The sequence below is a fragment of the Wallemia mellicola genome (assembly GCF_000263375.1).
Source record: "Wallemia mellicola CBS 633.66 unplaced genomic scaffold WALSEscaffold_8, whole genome shotgun sequence".
In the NCBI taxonomy this organism is placed as follows: Eukaryota; Fungi; Basidiomycota; class Wallemiomycetes; order Wallemiales; family Wallemiaceae; genus Wallemia; species Wallemia mellicola.
In genome coordinates, this window is record NW_006531965.1 from 323,272 (window position 1) to 339,528 (window position 16,257).

The following is a 16,257-nucleotide window of genomic DNA, read 5'->3' on the forward strand; positions in this document are numbered from 1 at the left end:
ACCAATAAAATACATAAACTGCTTCATTTGTTTTTTTGTTATTTTTTTATGTCCTTCTAACGAACCAAGCGTTCTGTCTCGTCAATCATGTTCAAGGTGAGGTGGAACCGCAAGAAATCTGAGCAAACGACGCCGAGTTCACCTATAACACCGCTGCACCCCGTGAATGACAATCTGGCGTCTCCAGCACGCGCCAGCTTCGGTGATGGCCTCCACCCATACTCCCAAAGCCAGCCGTCACCTGTTCCAGTGTCTCCAGTGACACCAACGTCGAACGCTGTGTTAGCGGATGAAGAAGAGGACTGCGATAATTGTCCTGTTTGCTTAGAGCCGCTTTCATTCTCTTTCAGACTTCCCGGTGCGTTTTCTGGGATGTTCTACATGTCTTGCTAATAAATTTATAGGAGAAAAGCCACATATAGTACCAGTTTGTGGACACGCATTACACGATCAATGCTTTACTCAGGTCTACGGCGTGATCCCCTCTGCGAAAATACCGTCAAAGAGTTTGGGCGTGTGCGGAATATGCAGAAAACCTATGAACTTATCAGACGAGGCGGATGTACAAATTAAAGGGAAAGGAAAAACTAATAAACTTGATAAACTGGCTGGTATCGCATCCACACCAAACCCTCGTGATTTACAATCTTCTCAATCAAACGCCTCTTTGAAGAATCAATACCAGAGAAATAACACAGGTTCAACCTTGAGTTTGGCACAGCTGCAGCAACAGCACCTAGATTCCCCACTAGATCCCCTAGACAGCTCTGCAGACGACGCTATACCTGCCGCACCATCGAGCAGCTCAAACACATCGATATCAAACAACTCAAAATCATCGCTCGGCGAATTAATATCGCCTAATATCTCAATAAAAACAGAATTCAATGCAGCGATTAGACCCCATGTAGATCAAAAATCTTCTATTACAGCTATCGTAACTGTAAAAATACCTTCACGACAAGCAGAGTCTAATCACATCCAAGATAGTTATCATCCAAGTCTAATTAGATACCAACAGCGTCAATCAGCTCTTTATAATGACGACACTGTTTCACAATTAAGGAGATCTGACAGTAGAATGTCAGCAGATAACGCTAGTATTAATTCTACGCCGTCTACCTTCTCAGTACAACCTCAATTTCAACCGCAGCCTCAACCACAACAACCACCTCCACAACAACCTCCACAATCACAACAATCACAGCAAAGACCCCTCAAATCTGTAACCACAGATCTGTACAGTAGAATTTTAGATTGGAAAGGCAACAACCCTCATAGTTTCGGATCATTATTATTATACTCCCTTAGTTTGACTATACGAAGGTCAACTCAGTCTCAGACTGCACAAGTTTTCTTGTTTGAGAATGCTCTCATTTGCGTTTCTGAAGATAGGAAGTCCCATCCAATGAAAGATGGTAGAAGGGTACTCAAATTGAAAGGAAAGATCTACATATCTAACATAAGAAGGTGAGACTGTCTTCGCAACGTTTAAACCTTGTCTAACAAACTTAATAGAGCTACTTCAATTGGTGACACTGCACTCGTTCTTGAAACAGAAACTGACGATTTCCGCGATTTGACATTGATGTTCATGATGCGCGATGAGCGCGAACAATGGAAGGCCCAATTTGACAAGCTTATATACTCATCTGTGAATATTCAGCACCATCAGCCGCAACCGCAGCAAGTGAATACTCTACAAAATCAACAAACGGAACAATCACCAGAATCACCTGCAAGTTCTTTGAGGGAACGAATCGAAAAGGAACGTATTTCAAGGTTACTCACACCACAGCTTGGAAATAACAACAGGCAGTCGCAGCAGACTAGCTTCTCAGCACCACAGGTACCATTCACTGCGCCGCTGTCACCAGTTTCTTTACCACATTCCCCAAGATCGACAGCACCAAGTTCGTATGGCAAAGCGAGCAGCATAGCGACTTCAGGAATATCAACTAACCCATCTGACGTCTCTGCATTTGGTTTAGCCTATGCTGGTGAAGGTGGTGGAAACAAAGCTAGAGAATCAATGAGATCGTCTGTATCAGCAAATGTGTCAGCGAATCTGTCTGAACATTCGTTAGTGCAACTCGCCCCTCATGATGGTACACTTCATCCGCACGCGCCTGCTGATGTCGTCCTCATATTACCTCTACCAACATCTCAACATGGTAGCCCGACGTTGAAACTCAGATTCTTAAAGTCATCCCTCGAATTTGTCATCAACAAGCTAGGCCCACGTGACAGAATCTGCGTTGTTACTTTCAGATCAATGCAGGGTGGTGCATTGAGAAGGACTCCATTTATAACACCATCATCTATCAACGGAAAACAAAAGTTATCGAGATTCTTGGAAACTTTCGGTAACAACTGGGATGATTCAGTCTATGGTATTGATGGCGCGCCTGACCCTTTCAAAGTTGGTACGAAAGCAGACGAGAAGACGGATGTAGTTACCGCAATGAATGCCGCTCTCGATGGTGTTTTACAAAGAACAAGCAAAAATGCAGTAACTGGTATCTTCCTAGTCAGTGATAATCAAGATCCTACTCGTCGCGCTCAAATGGAACTGGTTTTGGCCAGAGCTGAAGCAGCTTCCGTCCCGATCCATACACTCGGATGGAGTAGAGTGCATGATCCATCATCACTTTGGTTATTGAGTTCACACACTGGGGGTACATACACATTTGTGAAAGAATGGAATCAGTTGAGGGATTGTATAGCAGGTGCTGTTGGTGGATTATTCAGTGTTGCAGCTACGAATATGAAACTTCATATAAACGTTCTCGACTGGCCTATGGTTCGAGTGAGGAAGGTTTCTCCGTCTACCTCGACTATTGTCTCAAGTGATGGGAATGAAGTACACGTTGAACTCGGAGAGATACACTTCGGAGAACAGCGAGAGTTACTGGTTGAGATGGATCTTATACACCCTGCAAAAGCTACAATAGGTAGTTCAGGGTTAAACACCAAGCGATTGTCGAGGTACTCGACTCAAGCTAATGTTAATTCGAATATCCAAGACGGCTTAGCCGGATTGACAGTTGGCGAAACAATGACGGATGCCTATGATGATTTGATTGACGAAGTGAGTGCTTTCTAGAGTTAATTTTCAAAACTAACGTATTCAGGCTGCTTTATTTGAAGTTGATGCATCATACCATGATCCAAACGTTGGCAGATCAGTATCAAGGCTCGTACAGCCAGTTTTATTGACGATGACGATACATCCTAACATAATGACGGACAACCAGTCGACGATTGGATCATCAATTAATATGACTTCACAGCGTTTGAATGCAATCTTAGGTAATCCAGATGCGAATGTTATAAGACGTAGAATGGAATTACTTAGTTCTGATATGATAACGAGAGCTTTGATACTTATCTCTCGCAAGAATAATGGTCAAGCTCAACGTCTTCTCACCGAGACTGTTAGACTAGTCAGAATGGCAATAGCTAATCTCATAAATAGCACATCGTTCTCACCAAATGCGAACTCACCTTCAATGTCAGTATCTGCTGGTAGATTTAAGAAAGACCATAGTATACTCTACACAGCTGATATACTTGAAGCTATACTCTTTGAACTTGAAACACTTTTGGAAGGCTTGGAAGAGCATAAAGAAAACTTTGAGCGCGAGCAGCGTAATCTAGGCGCACAACAAGCTATGATACTCAGAGATCAAAAGAGTTGGACTGGAAGGAGTCCAATAGAGAGACTCTTCTGGAATTTCGACAACTCAAGAGGTCTTTTGGTAAAATCACTTGAGTGGAATAGATAAAATAAAGAGGACACCAAGATAATTTATTGCTGATGACACTACTTTAACATTTTCTAAAATATCAAAGGTTTTTTAATGACTCTCGTTTAATTTGTTTTCACGTCATTTGTTTTCTGTCTTACATTTCTACCTTTTTTCTCATGTATGTTGTCTAAGATAAAATAGCCGATCAATGAATATATACATTCAGATAACTAAAATTAAAGTTTAACTTGAGCCTGCATTTCCTCTCCGAAAGCGCCTTTGATGGCGTTCGTGACTGTCAAATCAGCCATTGCGTAGCGTGTCTCAACAGTAGAGCTACCAATATGAGGAAGGAGGAAGATCTTGTCATTTTTAACAACTGGGTGATTTGCATCTATGTGTGGTTCACCTTCTATGACATCCAAGCCCGCGCCTGCAATTATACCCTCGTTGATTGCTTCATTGAGTGCATCGGTGTCCTAGAAACGCGTTAATAATAGTATCAGTTGAAAGATTGTAGACCAACAACTAGAGGTCCGCGAGCAACATTTATTACTACTGCAGTTTTCTTCATCTTTTGTAAGAAATCTCTTCCAACGATGTGTTTCATGTCTGGACTCATCGCAGCAAGTAGAATTACAGCATCTGATTGATGAGCGAGAGCGTCCAAATCTACGCGTTTGATGTTTATATCATATTTATGGGATAATTCTGCATCTCTTTCCGCTTTGTCGGTCCGTCCTGGTTGGTTTGAGTATGAAGTGAGAGGATGCTGAGGAAACACTCACCTGAATCAGTGTAGATAACATTTCTTATACCGAAAGCAGCCAATCTGTGCATAGTGGCCTGTGCAATACGACCGAAGCTGTTTCATTAGAATGATAGCTCGAGTGGGGTTGTCCACTCACCCTAAGAATCCGAGTGTCTTGTTTTCTGAGAGTTGACCAGCCATGAGAAGAGGACCCCATCCTATATAGATGTGAATATATATTGAGCTAATCAAATTCATACACACCAACTTGAGGCCATTCACCGCGTTCGACGAATTTGATTGACTCTGCAGCACGTCTCGTCGCAGCTAGATACAACAAAGCGGCTGTCTCAGCCGTGGCACTCGTCAGTAAGTCTGGTGTATTCGAAAGCTTAATCCCTCTCTGCTTCAGTTGTGCGAGATCGCAGTGATCGTATCCAACTGACATCGTGCTCACTGCTTTCAATCTCGATCCTGCTATATCGAGGAGCTCCTTGTCGACCTTATCTGAGAGCATTACGAGCAGGGCATCGGCATCCTTCGAGTTCTCGAGTAACCACTCCCGTGGCGCAGGCTTATCCTCCTTCCAGTTGACTAGATTAACAGGACGTGAGGATTGTGTGAATTTAGACATAATCTCAGGCATCAATGGCCTAGTGAGCACTATTTTTGGTATATTTCTAGCTGACATTGATATTGTCATATGATCGTTAATTTACAAGCATTTATACGACTCTTCCGACGATATTGTATCGTTTGCTGAAGAATTTGTACCAATCTGTGTGTTCTCTTAGATATCGTCGATGTAAGAGTATCTACTCACCGTCAAGTACAGACAGCTCTTTCTCTGAGAGTGTGCTATAATCAGATACCGCGTCTTCCGGGTTCAGACTACTCATTCCAAGTCCTCTGCTTCCATCCTTCCCCTGTGTATAATCAGCCAATCGGAGTGCCGGTATAATTATAGACGCACGGCGAATATATTGTAGGACTGACCACTACCGTACATTTCCTTCTTCTTTGTTACATCGAATACTGTACCCTTGATGGCTACATAGATTGGCTTATCATTGCTGCCGTCATGCTCCTTGAGCTCGTCGACGGTGATTGGAGTATCTTTTGGTGGCTCTAATTCATTTGCTGGTGGCTGCATTACCTGCGTAATCTTCAGTTATATCACTGGTTACTAGAACAACATACACTCTTATTATCCTCGCTTGAAGGTTCTGTATAAAGGAGCGTGAGAATAGAATACACTTATAAAGACAACTGACTGCTATCACCGCCAAAGATACCCTTTATAGTGTCGAATATTCCCATACTCAATTGAGTGCTACAATCAAAGAACGACGGCATAGAAATCTATAGCTTTAAATTTTACAATTCACTAGAGAGCGTCAGTCTTGCGACGTCTGAAATTATTTTATAAGCATCATCAACATGCACCTCTCGCGTCTGTGGACATCCAGTCACGAACCTCACGCAATATAGTCCGTTGACTACAGTATGCGTCAATGAAAGCTTATCGGAATGAATACTAAGGTTGTTGTAGAATGTTCTATTCAGACTGTTTAAATCACCCGTTCCACCTAGACGGAAGACAGTCAAAGACAGACGCGGCTTGTAGAGTACTTCAAAGACCTCATCTGCCTCAATGTACCGTCTAAACCTCTCACCTAGTCCTATCGACTTTCTTATATGCGCTCTGAACCCCTCTACACCGTAGGATTTGAGCATGAAATACAATTTAGGACTTGAGAAGTGTCTCCCTAGACCGATACCTGGGAAGACTGTTAAGCAAAATCTACTTAGAACGTTCTAATTACCGCAATCTTTCATATCGAGTACAGCGCCTGAATCTGTCATTTGGTTCCTGAGATAAGCAGGCGTTATTGTCAAGGCATCGGTAACCGACTTGATATCTCTAACAAACATAACAACTGTAGACATACTAACGAGACCCATCTGGTGATTATTAGATTCTCACAAGACAGTGTGCTAATTCCCACCTTATGCATACCAATATTGATAGAGTCAGCGAACTCGTTGATGCCATCTAGCATTAACTCATCGCGCAGCTCAGGACATGCAAGATGTGTGCCCGCCCATGCCGAGTCTATGTGCAAGTAGAGTGACTCTGACTGACAAACTCTGCCAATCTCGTCAATCTTATCAATTGCACCAGTCGATGTAGTACCGATAGTAGCAATCACAACAAATGGGACCAATCCATTCTGTCTATCTTCATTTATCGCTTTCATAACGGTCTCGCCTCTGAGTGATAAGTCTTCGTCGACATCCAAAATCCTCAATTGGAGGTTAAAGACACGAGCAGCTTTCGCAGCTGACGAGTGTGTCTGTGTGGACGCATAGATGATGAGCTTTGATTGATCTCGTGTATTTTCAGCGCGCAATATGCGCTCACGTGCAGCTATGATGGCAACCAGAATACCCTCTGAGCTCGATGGCTGTATGATACCCCCACCAGATGTGTTCTTCGAATGGTAGAATGTCTCAGAAAATCCAAAAAGTCCAGCAATCCAATCCATCACTACTAATTCAAGTTCTGATGACGGATTACTATGCCAGCTAAATCCAGGATTATTAATTGACGCAATCGTCATCTCAGTTATCATTGACTCGAATGATGTGTTAGATGGGAAATAGTGGAATGTACTAGGATGCTGCCAATGGTTTAGACCCTTGAGAACGACGTCTTTGAATTCATTTTGGATGCTATCAAAGGGTATGCCATGTTGAGGTGGAACGTCTGAATAAATAAAGTAAGTAATGCTCTCTGAGTGTGTTACAACACACCTCCCAAAGTACTTAAATATCCAGGTTTCACTTTCGGTTGTACGGCTATTTCGCCAGGATTCTCCTGTAGTTGCTTATAATAGTTGTAGATCCTATCAACGGCACTTTAAAACACTGTGAGATCACTAACAGTCATTATGAACACCCTCACTCGTAGCCATGCTTCCTAAACTCCTCAAGATCCATTACTCTATGACGTGACAGAAAGAAGACAAAGACTCCAGCGATTATATCTTAGACACAGTAAAACGAAGAAATAAAAATAAAAATTGAAATTTCAGTGGCTTTGACAAGAGGGAAAAAGGATTATATTAAGAATGTTCAATGCGTCATTGTTATCGTCGTTACGTTTTACTCTCTTTCTTATTCTTGCCTTTTCTTGGTGGAGTTACCGGTCTACCTATACCGTAAGATGCTGGAAATTTCTGCTTCTTCTCGGCAGGTTTGAGTATTTGGAAAGAGCAAAGGAGAGTTTCATCAACCGACATCATAGCACCCGCGTTATCGAATTCACCGCAGTAATTTGGTGCGGAGAAGAGTGTAACAAGTTGCCTTTTAGCGAAGAACTCATAACCATCTTCAACGACTTGATGGGCTCTGCAAATTAAATCCATATCATGCTTTTGTAAGAACCGAGTGACGACGTCTGGACCAAAAGTGAAGGAAACACCTCTATCATTCTCTGACCAGCCTGAGATATCTTTATCTGGATCTGACCAAAGCAAATCACATAGTAAACCTGTATCTGGTACATCCGTCGGACGCATAACGCGTCGAATTTGATCCATTGACTGTAAATCTGGACTTAAACCACCGTGCATTGTGAATATCTTCTCATCGATAATTGCAGCTATTGGGAGACAATTGAAGCAGTCTGTGAAGGTTTTCCATAACTTTATATTGTATCTACGCTTGCCTGGTAAGTTGTTAGTGATGTCTTCGCAGCTGGTAACACGACAACCCACACTCATCATAGAAACCGTAAATACGATTGATTGATGCGCACTCATGGTTACCTCTAAGAACGAAAAAGTTCTCCGGGTATTTGATCTTGTAAGCCAACAATAAACAGATCGTTTCTAAACTTTGCTTTCCTCTATCAACGTAGTCACCAAGGAAGAGGTAGTTAGCCTCTGGAGGGAATCCACCGTACTCGAATAAGCGTAATAAATCGTAATATTGACCGTGTATGTCACCTGATAGTCGTAAGTTCTGATTTTAACTAAACTTCCACTAATACGCACCACAGATCTTTATAGGAGCTTCCAATTCTAACAAAATTGGCTGAGATATAAAAATTTCTCTAGCTTTCGTGCATAAGTATTTTATTTCATACTCTTGCAATTGTACTGGCTTTCCTGGTCTATTTCCACGTACTGAGGAGATAATCTATGAGCTAAACTGGCATACTTTATACGATTTATTCACCTTCTAGCAGCCTATCAATCACACTATCGAGATCTACTTCGGCTTCTGACATTTTTATTTTATACGTGGACGCTCTGGTTGAAAGAGCGCGTAGAGATTTAGCTAGCTTGAGAGCTCTATGGAAGTGCTAGTGTGGTAGTAGCTAGTTATACTTGGAGTATTTTCAACTAATCAGCTGAAAATTATACTTTATTTAAATTCAGACGCTTAAAATTAAAATTTTTCACTTCCTTCGGTCTTCTTTTTATGATTAGGAAGTTTGAAGCCTTCTGGTTATTATAATACTCAGCTAGACCTACGCTAGCACTCTCTATTCTATAAAAAGAAGCCATCCGCAGACGTCATCCATATGACACTTACCCACAGTAGATTCAGTTGGATACTGACTATCACGATATAAACTATGCCACTATCTAAACACATCGACACAGACAAGCTGATCGAACAATCACGCGACGATAAGGCTAGGAAACTTGTGCAGAGAGCATCAGGAGAGGATTCACGCAAGTATGCCTCTAGTCCACTGTTTGGAAGATATGGCCATGCGCCACTCCCAAAGGTGACTATCAAACTCTGTCATGAGATCATCATACTCACATCTTCAGTATCAATTCCCAGAGAAGGGTGTGGATGAGCACATCGCTTATCAGCTCATACATGATGAGCTTTCTAGTGATGGAACACCACTACTCAACTTGGCTTCGTTTGTGACCACACGTCAGCCAGAGAGCGCGAACAAACTCATTTTGGAGAACTTGAACAAGAATATCGCAGATCAGGATCAATATAAAGCTTCGTTTGAGTTACAGACACGTTGTGTGTCCATGTTAGCTGATCTCTGGAAAGTCCCCAAGGGCAACAGTGCAATTGGTACCATTACAGCTGGTTCCAGTGAGGGTTTACTCCTCGGTGGTCTCGCATTGAAGAAGATTTGGCAAGAGAAGGTCAAGAACGCTACTCCAAAGCGTTCTTTCAAGGAACCTGGACCAAACATCATCTTCGCAAGTGAAGCACATTGTTGTGTTGAGAAATTCGCTCGCTATTTCGATGTGGAGGCCCGTATTTTACCTATCAGCAAGAAGAGCAAGTACACATTAGACCCAGCGCTCGTATACGAACAATGTGATGAGAACACCATCGGTGTAATCCTCATTGCAGGAAGTACATACACTGGACACGTCGAAGATGTCCTGGGAGTTAACAATGTACTTGATAAAGTACAACGTGAGAAAGGATACGACATTCCAATACATGTCGATGCAGCATCCGGTGGTTTCGTCCTCCCATTCGCTTTCCCATCTCACAAATGGGCGTTCAATGTTCCTCGAGTTGTTTCAATCAACGCGTCTGGTCATAAATACGGCGGTGTCTACGTCGGTGCTGGTGTTGTACTCTGGAGAGACGAGAAGCTCTTACCTAAAGAACTCATTTTCGAAATGCACTATTTGGGATCAACAGAGCTCTCGTTCACACTTAATTTCTCACGTCCAGCTACACCTGTTATAGCCCAGTATTATAATTTCATCAATCTCGGTTTCGAGGGATATAAGACAATCTTGGAGAATGATCTCGCGAATGCACGTATGCTAGCACGCGCATTGGAGGCATCAGGATACTTTGAAGTACTCTCTGACAACCACAGACCAGCTGATGGACGCAAGACCGATGACAACTCTTTAGCTGAGTTCTATACGCCTTCACTTCCCGTTGTAGCATTTAAGTGGACTGACAAGTTCAAATCTGAGCACCCACATCTTGAACAGAAGTGGCTACAAATTCTCATGAAGACTAAGGGATGGATTTTGCCAAACTATGCTATGGCGAAAGATTTGGAAGATATAGAAATAGTTAGAGCTGTCATTCGTGAGGAGTTGTCTGAAGATATGCTTGATATTCTCGTCAAGGATCTAGTTGAAGTACAGGAGTCACTCACTGATATGACTTCAGACTTCTACAAACTCGCTCATGCTGGATCGTCAAAGGGACCTGCCGAAGATAATAAGAAGCAAGACCGCTCTCACCAGGGTTACTCTCGTCCATGCTGATTGCTTTAATTCACTTGCTCCTTGTTACTTAGTTTACATGAATGTATTATTACTTAAGAATTTCTCGCACATCTCAACCTACACATATACAATACATTAATGTACTCTTCATAATTACATACTAGGACTATTCTGTTGTTGACGTTTAAGACTATTTCTCAACAAATCCTGCGCAGCACCCGTCACACTTCCGCTTCCACTTCTGTCATTTCTAGTTGTGACAGTTGGTGATGGTGTTGGTACGATTGGAGAATGATTAACGTCCTCTTTCTTCTCTTCTGATAAAGCCTTCGTAAGGGTAGTAGTAACGCCAGGACTCTGACTGAGAAGGTTTGGAGGTGGCTGCTGTCCGACGCTGCTTCTTGTTCTTGACGAAGCAACGCTCGAAGCCGTCGACATCGTCCTCCTTTTGTGTAACCTATCGGGCTGTCCAGACGATTCCTTCGGACTATCCTCCGGTGCATTGAATGGATTACTAGTGTCACCCGACAAGTTATCCATTTTGGCTAGATTGCGTCGGTGCTTGGGTTGCCATATTTCCACATCGAGTAGGAAGTACTTCACGCCAACACCAAGTCCAAAAGGATTATCACCATTTTCTTCGACTACCTTTTCGTCTATGTTGGCTATACGGGCAACCGTCCATTCACGACTCTTGAGTGTCTCAGCTTGCGTCTGTGTCGGCTTGAGGAAATAGTGTGGGAAGGATATGTTGAACGCAGCCCAGGGTTTAGCTGCAGCATTGCGAGTAGGTAAAAACAGCGCTAGGTCTCCTCGAGTGAAGTTTCTAAATGCCAACTTCTCCTTAGCGCGTTCCCTATTGACTTTGGCTTCTTTCTGCCATCTCCGAACATAGGTCGACAATTTGTGGATAACATCATCAGTATCAAAGGGTGTTTTTGAGAAGTTCATCAGGACATTGTTGATGCCACCCCCTCCGACATTCTTGTCGGCACCCTTATTGAGCACCTTCTCTAGTGCTTCGCAGAGAGCTATGTACTTTCCTTGACTAGAGTTTACAGCCTCTTCAAGGCGAATGACCTCCTGGTTCGACATTTCGAGGCCATGACTTAACACGGCATTGTCTGCATCCATTTCCGAGCGTATATTGCGCAAGTCCTTGTCACGCGCGGTGAGAATCTGTGCATGTTCTCGCTTACTCTCGTTAAGTTCTGCGTCTTTCGATTGCAACTCTCTTTTCGCTGCTTGCTCGGTCTGCACCAATTCGGCGAGACGCTCTTCAAGGTTGGTTATTGTGCGCTTCATATCCTCGGCTTGAGAATCGTTAGTAGCCTCTGCTTTGACTGCCTGTAGATCCTTTTCAAATGCATTCCTCTGGCGCTCTAATTCAGCCGCATGTGCGTCTTTCAATTCCGAAATCTGGTATTCGTAGTCTTCTTTAATTTGGTCAACATCATTCGAAGCTGTGCGTTACGAGTCAGATAAGCAGTGAAATACTAGCTATACACACCTTTGAACTTCATTGTCGTCTGAGGGAGAAGCATCCCTGATGCTCTTTTCTCCCATTCAAGATCGAGGTTATGTATGTACTCCATAGTGCTCTCATAAACACTAAATAAAGGGAGAATAGCCGATAAGTCGATATCTATTCGTTCGCTATCGATGAATTTATCCACTGCAGTCCTTATACTTTCAATCGTCTCTTGAAGCTCTTCAACTGAAATTCGAACAAGGTTACCTCCACGCAAGCTAACTTCAGATTTATTAGTCGTGCCATCAAAAGCACCGACATCGAATGGAAGAAACTTCGACGGTTTCACAGCGGCAAGTTTCATGAAACTCTCTCCAGTTGTTGCAGAAAGAGAATGTGATGAATCACGAAAATCAACTAACGCAAGTCTACGTATCTCCTCCTTCCTACTTTCGTTTGCGAGCAACTCTGCCACATCGGACACCTTGTCCTTGAAATGATTCTCAAAGCTCGTCCTGCGCGTCAATTCACATAACAATGAGACATAAGCTGTTGGCATTGCCTTGAGTCTGCTGAGGTGCTGGACGGATGATGTCGCATTGAGTGAGTGCTTGAAATGTGCAACTTGGTTTGAGATATCCGTCAATTGGAGATGCAAATAACTCAATCGGGTCAAGTAATCTAAATGAGGTTGCGAGTTCTTCAAATTGGTAAGCGTGATTACGTCTTCCCTGAGGAACCCATCGAGTTGTCTTAGTTGATCTATATCATTCATGTTTAGCTGCCCTGTACTGAGGAATGCATCATTTGCTTCAGTCAATGCATCGTCGAATTCGCGAAAATCGAATGAATTTAGCAAACCTTCAAATTCACTCAATTCGTTGTCAATATCTACCCACTGCTCGTCTAACAGTTGGTAATCTCTCTGATGGTTGTTGTGAAACTCAAGTGATTCTTGATATGTTTGCTCCATTTTCTGTAAGTTCATATATCCACTGAGATGCTCTTTTCTTTTTTCTAGCTTGGGACTAATGGGAATGTTCGCTACGAGGTGCATGTGGAATTGATGATGATGCAATAAAGCGGAGTGTTGTTGTAGAAGCGTTGTTGAAGATGTATCAAAGTCGCTCCTCAGTTCGTCTAGTAGTGATAGCTGTCTCTTTATAAAGTTCAAAGCGACTCGTATGCTGTTGTGCCTATTGACAGAGGTGGTGTGTAAATGCTGGGATTGACCAAGATGATAGTGTGATGCAGCAATATAGTCGCTCAGCGTATGTAACGGCGTCGTATACAACCTCACGCTATCTTTGTAAAATGACTTAAGTTGATGACGATTGAAGAGATAAACGATCTGGTCTGTAGATAAGCTTTCCACTTCGTTACCTGCGTCGTCTAATAGCAGACTATTTTCGTCTAGACTGCCAGGCTCTGTGATCACGCCGTTTAAGCTGTTGATAATCATATCATAATACAATGATGGTGGTAAGAATCTAAGAGGTATTAAATTGATATTAGGACGATAAATAGTATAACTAGTATTACAATAAGCACGACTATACATATGCTCTGCTTGTCATCTATACGCTGTAAGTGGAGATAAAGGAATATCGAGGTGACCTACTCGTTCTACTCAGTTTATCGAAGTATTTCTTACTCCCTGCCATCTTGTTGTTGATACTATCTATGAAATTCGAAAGATTGTCTAGTAAACCGACTTGTTCGCCGGATTCCTGGTTTATAAGCAGAGATTGCTGGTGTATAGTAGATAAACTACTCTCTAGATCGTTCAGTCTGTCGTCATCTTCGTATCTCCTCGCGGAGTTCATCGTCGTATCTTAGAAAGGACAGCCAACAGTCAAAAACGTCTAAATCAATCTAAATTTCTGTGCTCGTACATGATGCTTAAGTCCACCCTCAATGTTGCCTAGAGTTCTTGTTATAGAGTGTGTATATCTGGAGATAAGAATACTCACCCTCTTCGATCTCCTCCTGACCTGTATCCCTATCTTTGAGCTTGGAGATCATCTCATCGTCTATCTCCTTTATCGACTTCTTTTTCTCCGGTACTTTATCTCCCTTTGTCTGATCTTGTGGCGTGTTCTTAGCCTGAGAAGTGCTGGCTTTATTGCTGTAAGATCTCAGACCAGGCACTATTGCTCTTCTTATAGCAGACATCACTGTCGCTGTTCAAGAAACTTCTTGCACTCCGACTATCATCATAAAAAACGATGTCATACAGCGGCGATCAAACACTGAACCAGCAATCTGCCTATGTGCCTACTACAGCCTCATTTAAATCAAAATCTACCGCCCAGAAGATGAACAAGGGCGATAAGCGCAAGACTGTTCTTCGTAAGGGTGCAGGTCAGCAATGGGAGGATCCGACGCTGTTAGATTGGGACCCATGTGAGTGCTAGTATCGTATTAACCTATCTGCTCATTATATTAGCCCATTATAGGCTTTTTGTAGGAAATATCTCAAATGACGTTACCGAACAGCTTCTTGATGAGACGTTCTCGAAATTCAAGAGCTACACAAAGTCCAGAGTCGTACGTGACAAGATTTCAAACAAGGCAAAGTACGGTTTCATTGCATTCGCTGATCCAGAGGATTTCCTCAAAGCCTGGAAAGAGTTTGACGGCAAATACGTCGGTAATAGACCAATAACACTCACTAAATCTCAAACGAAGATCAATCATAACGAAATCGGATATAGAAAGTCAAGCCAACTTAATTCAGCAAAGAAGAATCGTCATCAGCCATACTAGATAATGTCATTAATTGTACAATTAGCGCGTCAATTCATTTATTCCATTACACCAACGATCTCCTTCTCCGGTGGGTCTTCTTCGAAGCCATCTGCATCTGAAATGCGAACCGTGAGCCACCTAGCTTCCATCTGCCTGCTAAAATCGCTCTCCGGAGGAGCTGCGAATTGTGCTTTGATCGCATATCGTGGCCAGTTCTTAACTACTTGCGTGCGAGGTGCATGTGCGACATCATTGTTGGGCGTTGGCTCAGAATATGATTCTTGAGGATCACCGAGAGTTTTCATGAAATTTTGCAACTTTGAGGTCTCGGTAAGTTCTACAGAGCCTCTAGGCGGTTCATATCCAGGCGTACCAGGTGTAGACGGCTTGTCGCTGTCTAGCGTCGACATACCAGCCAAACCGGCTGCTAAACCACCGGCTAGACCGCCACCGAGACTTCCAAAGCTGGATGACACGGGTGTGAGGGAGGGTGGAGCAGGCCAGCGACCATCCCCACTAACGAACGACTTGCCAGATGCGTTTGAACTGACGCTGTTGCTCCGTGAGACAGCTGGGGTGGTTGCTTGACTCGCCGAACGTGGTGGAGGAATAGTTAATGGAAGGAAGGGGAATGGTGGGTCTTGCTGTAGCTTATGTGAGTTATAGAGCGTCACTTCTGCCAAAATGAGTCGCGCAAAGTCCAAATTTTCAACGTCCTCACCCTCAGCGGGGACGTAGTCATCAATTGGCCTGAATCCGAGTGACAAACCGAGGTCAACGTATCTAAACCAGACATTGTGTGGGTGAGCCTCTACTTTCGGAAATGCAGTGTCTATCGCAGTCGCCAGTCTACCCAAAGCGGCAAGAAGTTTGGGAGATGTAGGCGTCTGTCCTAGCAGCAGTCGTGGATCGAATGGTCTTGAAGATGGCGTTTGTGGAACGCTATGTCATCGAATCAGAAGGTGAGTCTATTGAGGGAGCAGAACGGACCTTCCTAATGAAATATGCGGTTTAAATGCTTTCGCAGTTGATTTTGTGTGTGGTAACTTTGGCCTTGGGTTCAGCATCGCTCACTGTTAAGACGAAAGAAAGAGTAGGGTTGCCCCACGGGGGATAAGTGACGTATTGAAGAATAATGGATGCAGTTAACTGAGTGTCGAAGCGTCTAGTAATTTGAACTCAGGTCTCCTATAAATCTAGGATCCATTATTCAATAGAAATTTGAAGCCAGAGCAGCTACGAGAAAGCTAGAAAGATAAATGAACTATCTTATAAATAAAA

At 43.0% G+C, this 16,257-nt stretch overlaps 10 protein-coding genes across 10 annotated transcripts; 3 read left to right on the top strand and 7 right to left on the bottom strand.

Annotated features, from left to right (window-relative positions):
* Positions 1–87: 87 nt before the first annotated feature.
* On the top strand, positions 88–3,956 carry WALSEDRAFT_68806 (hypothetical protein; the record flags this gene model as incomplete). Its single annotated transcript, XM_006958136.1, has 4 exons — positions 88–358; positions 405–1,470; positions 1,519–3,091; positions 3,135–3,956. The coding sequence occupies 4 exons, from the start codon at positions 88–90 to the stop codon at positions 3,786–3,788; spliced, it is 3,564 nt and encodes a 1,187-aa protein (XP_006958198.1). The 3' UTR covers positions 3,789–3,956.
* Positions 3,945–5,221, bottom strand: WALSEDRAFT_60295 (hypothetical protein). Its single transcript, XM_006958137.1, has 5 exons — positions 4,768–5,221; positions 4,661–4,721; positions 4,541–4,617; positions 4,279–4,493; positions 3,945–4,231 (listed from the first exon to the last, which is right to left on the bottom strand). The coding sequence occupies exons 1-5, from the start codon at positions 5,204–5,206 to the stop codon at positions 3,989–3,991; spliced, it is 1,035 nt and encodes a 344-aa protein (XP_006958199.1). The 5' UTR covers positions 5,207–5,221; the 3' UTR covers positions 3,945–3,988.
* On the bottom strand, positions 5,177–7,526 carry WALSEDRAFT_60297 (hypothetical protein). Its single transcript, XM_006958138.1, has 8 exons — positions 7,472–7,526; positions 7,321–7,424; positions 6,513–7,273; positions 6,330–6,468; positions 5,704–6,284; positions 5,476–5,659; positions 5,327–5,429; positions 5,177–5,281 (listed from the first exon to the last, which is right to left on the bottom strand). The coding sequence occupies exons 1-5, from the start codon at positions 7,504–7,506 to the stop codon at positions 5,881–5,883; spliced, it is 1,443 nt and encodes a 480-aa protein (XP_006958200.1). The 5' UTR covers positions 7,507–7,526; the 3' UTR covers positions 5,177–5,281; positions 5,327–5,429; positions 5,476–5,659; positions 5,704–5,880.
* WALSEDRAFT_18303 (cytochrome b5) lies at positions 5,229–5,656 on the bottom strand (the record flags this gene model as incomplete). Its single annotated transcript, XM_006957971.1, has 3 exons — positions 5,229–5,281; positions 5,327–5,429; positions 5,477–5,656. 3 exons carry the CDS (start codon positions 5,654–5,656, stop codon positions 5,229–5,231), a joined length of 336 nt encoding a protein of 111 aa, XP_006958033.1.
* Positions 7,527–7,664: 138 nt separating the features above from the next.
* On the bottom strand, positions 7,665–8,800 carry WALSEDRAFT_18103 (protein phosphatase type 1; the record flags this gene model as incomplete). The annotated part of the gene is made up of 4 exons (XM_006957964.1): positions 7,665–8,236; positions 8,286–8,516; positions 8,565–8,696; positions 8,749–8,800. 4 exons carry the CDS (start codon positions 8,798–8,800, stop codon positions 7,665–7,667), a joined length of 987 nt encoding a protein of 328 aa, XP_006958026.1.
* Positions 8,801–8,889: 89 nt separating this feature from the next.
* WALSEDRAFT_60298 (glutamate decarboxylase) lies at positions 8,890–10,861 on the top strand. Its single transcript, XM_006958139.1, has 2 exons — positions 8,890–9,307; positions 9,354–10,861. The coding sequence occupies exons 1-2, from the start codon at positions 9,152–9,154 to the stop codon at positions 10,791–10,793; spliced, it is 1,596 nt and encodes a 531-aa protein (XP_006958201.1). The 5' UTR covers positions 8,890–9,151; the 3' UTR covers positions 10,794–10,861.
* Positions 10,862–10,907: 46 nt separating this feature from the next.
* WALSEDRAFT_57356 (hypothetical protein) lies at positions 10,908–13,949 on the bottom strand (the record flags this gene model as incomplete). Its single annotated transcript, XM_006958140.1, has 3 exons — positions 13,847–13,949; positions 12,265–13,802; positions 10,908–12,217 (listed from the first exon to the last, which is right to left on the bottom strand). The coding sequence occupies exons 2-3, from the start codon at positions 13,784–13,786 to the stop codon at positions 10,908–10,910; spliced, it is 2,832 nt and encodes a 943-aa protein (XP_006958202.1). The 5' UTR covers positions 13,787–13,802; positions 13,847–13,949.
* Positions 13,950–14,090: 141 nt separating this feature from the next.
* WALSEDRAFT_68812 (hypothetical protein) lies at positions 14,091–14,645 on the bottom strand (the record flags this gene model as incomplete). The annotated part of the gene is made up of 2 exons (XM_006958141.1): positions 14,199–14,645; positions 14,091–14,149 (listed from the first exon to the last, which is right to left on the bottom strand). Exons 1-2 carry the CDS (start codon positions 14,398–14,400, stop codon positions 14,091–14,093), a joined length of 261 nt encoding a protein of 86 aa, XP_006958203.1. The 5' UTR covers positions 14,401–14,645.
* WALSEDRAFT_57357 (RNA-binding domain-containing protein) lies at positions 14,309–15,967 on the top strand. The gene is made up of 2 exons (XM_006958142.1): positions 14,309–14,631; positions 14,675–15,967. Exons 1-2 carry the CDS (start codon positions 14,454–14,456, stop codon positions 14,992–14,994), a joined length of 498 nt encoding a protein of 165 aa, XP_006958204.1. The 5' UTR covers positions 14,309–14,453; the 3' UTR covers positions 14,995–15,967.
* WALSEDRAFT_28588 (hypothetical protein) lies at positions 15,033–16,043 on the bottom strand (the record flags this gene model as incomplete). Its single annotated transcript, XM_006958143.1, has 2 exons — positions 15,033–15,918; positions 15,967–16,043. The coding sequence occupies 2 exons, from the start codon at positions 16,041–16,043 to the stop codon at positions 15,033–15,035; spliced, it is 963 nt and encodes a 320-aa protein (XP_006958205.1).
* Between the last annotated feature and the right edge of the window lie 214 nt (positions 16,044–16,257).

Bases quoted from the DNA above. Each gene is read 5' to 3' on its own strand.
- WALSEDRAFT_60295 (XM_006958137.1), bottom strand. From the start codon at position 5,206: ATGACAATATCAATGTCAGCTAGAAATATACCAAAAATAGTGCTCACT. The intron at 4,722-4,767 runs GTGTGTATGAAT...ACATCTATATAG, and splicing joins CGGTGAATGGCCTCAAGTTG to GATGGGGTCCTCTTCTCATG. The intron at 4,232-4,278 runs GTTGGTCTACAA...ACGCGTTTCTAG, and splicing joins TTGCTCGCGGACCTCTAGTT to GACACCGATGCACTCAATGA.
- WALSEDRAFT_60297 (XM_006958138.1), bottom strand. From the start codon at position 7,506: ATGGATCTTGAGGAGTTTAGGAAGCATGGCTACGA. The intron at 7,425-7,471 runs GTGAGGGTGTTC...AGTGTTTTAAAG, and splicing joins TTTAGGAAGCATGGCTACGA to TGCCGTTGATAGGATCTACA. The intron at 6,469-6,512 runs GTGGGAATTAGC...AATAATCACCAG, and splicing joins TCAATATTGGTATGCATAAG to ATGGGTCTCGTTAGTATGTC.
- WALSEDRAFT_60298 (XM_006958139.1), top strand. From the start codon at position 9,152: ATGCCACTATCTAAACACATCGACACAGACAAGCTGATCGAACAATCA. The intron at 9,308-9,353 runs GTGACTATCAAA...TCACATCTTCAG, and splicing joins GCCATGCGCCACTCCCAAAG to TATCAATTCCCAGAGAAGGG.
- WALSEDRAFT_57357 (XM_006958142.1), top strand. From the start codon at position 14,454: ATGTCATACAGCGGCGATCAAACACTGAACCAGCAATCTGCCTATGTG. The intron at 14,632-14,674 runs GTGAGTGCTAGT...TCATTATATTAG, and splicing joins GCTGTTAGATTGGGACCCAT to CCCATTATAGGCTTTTTGTA.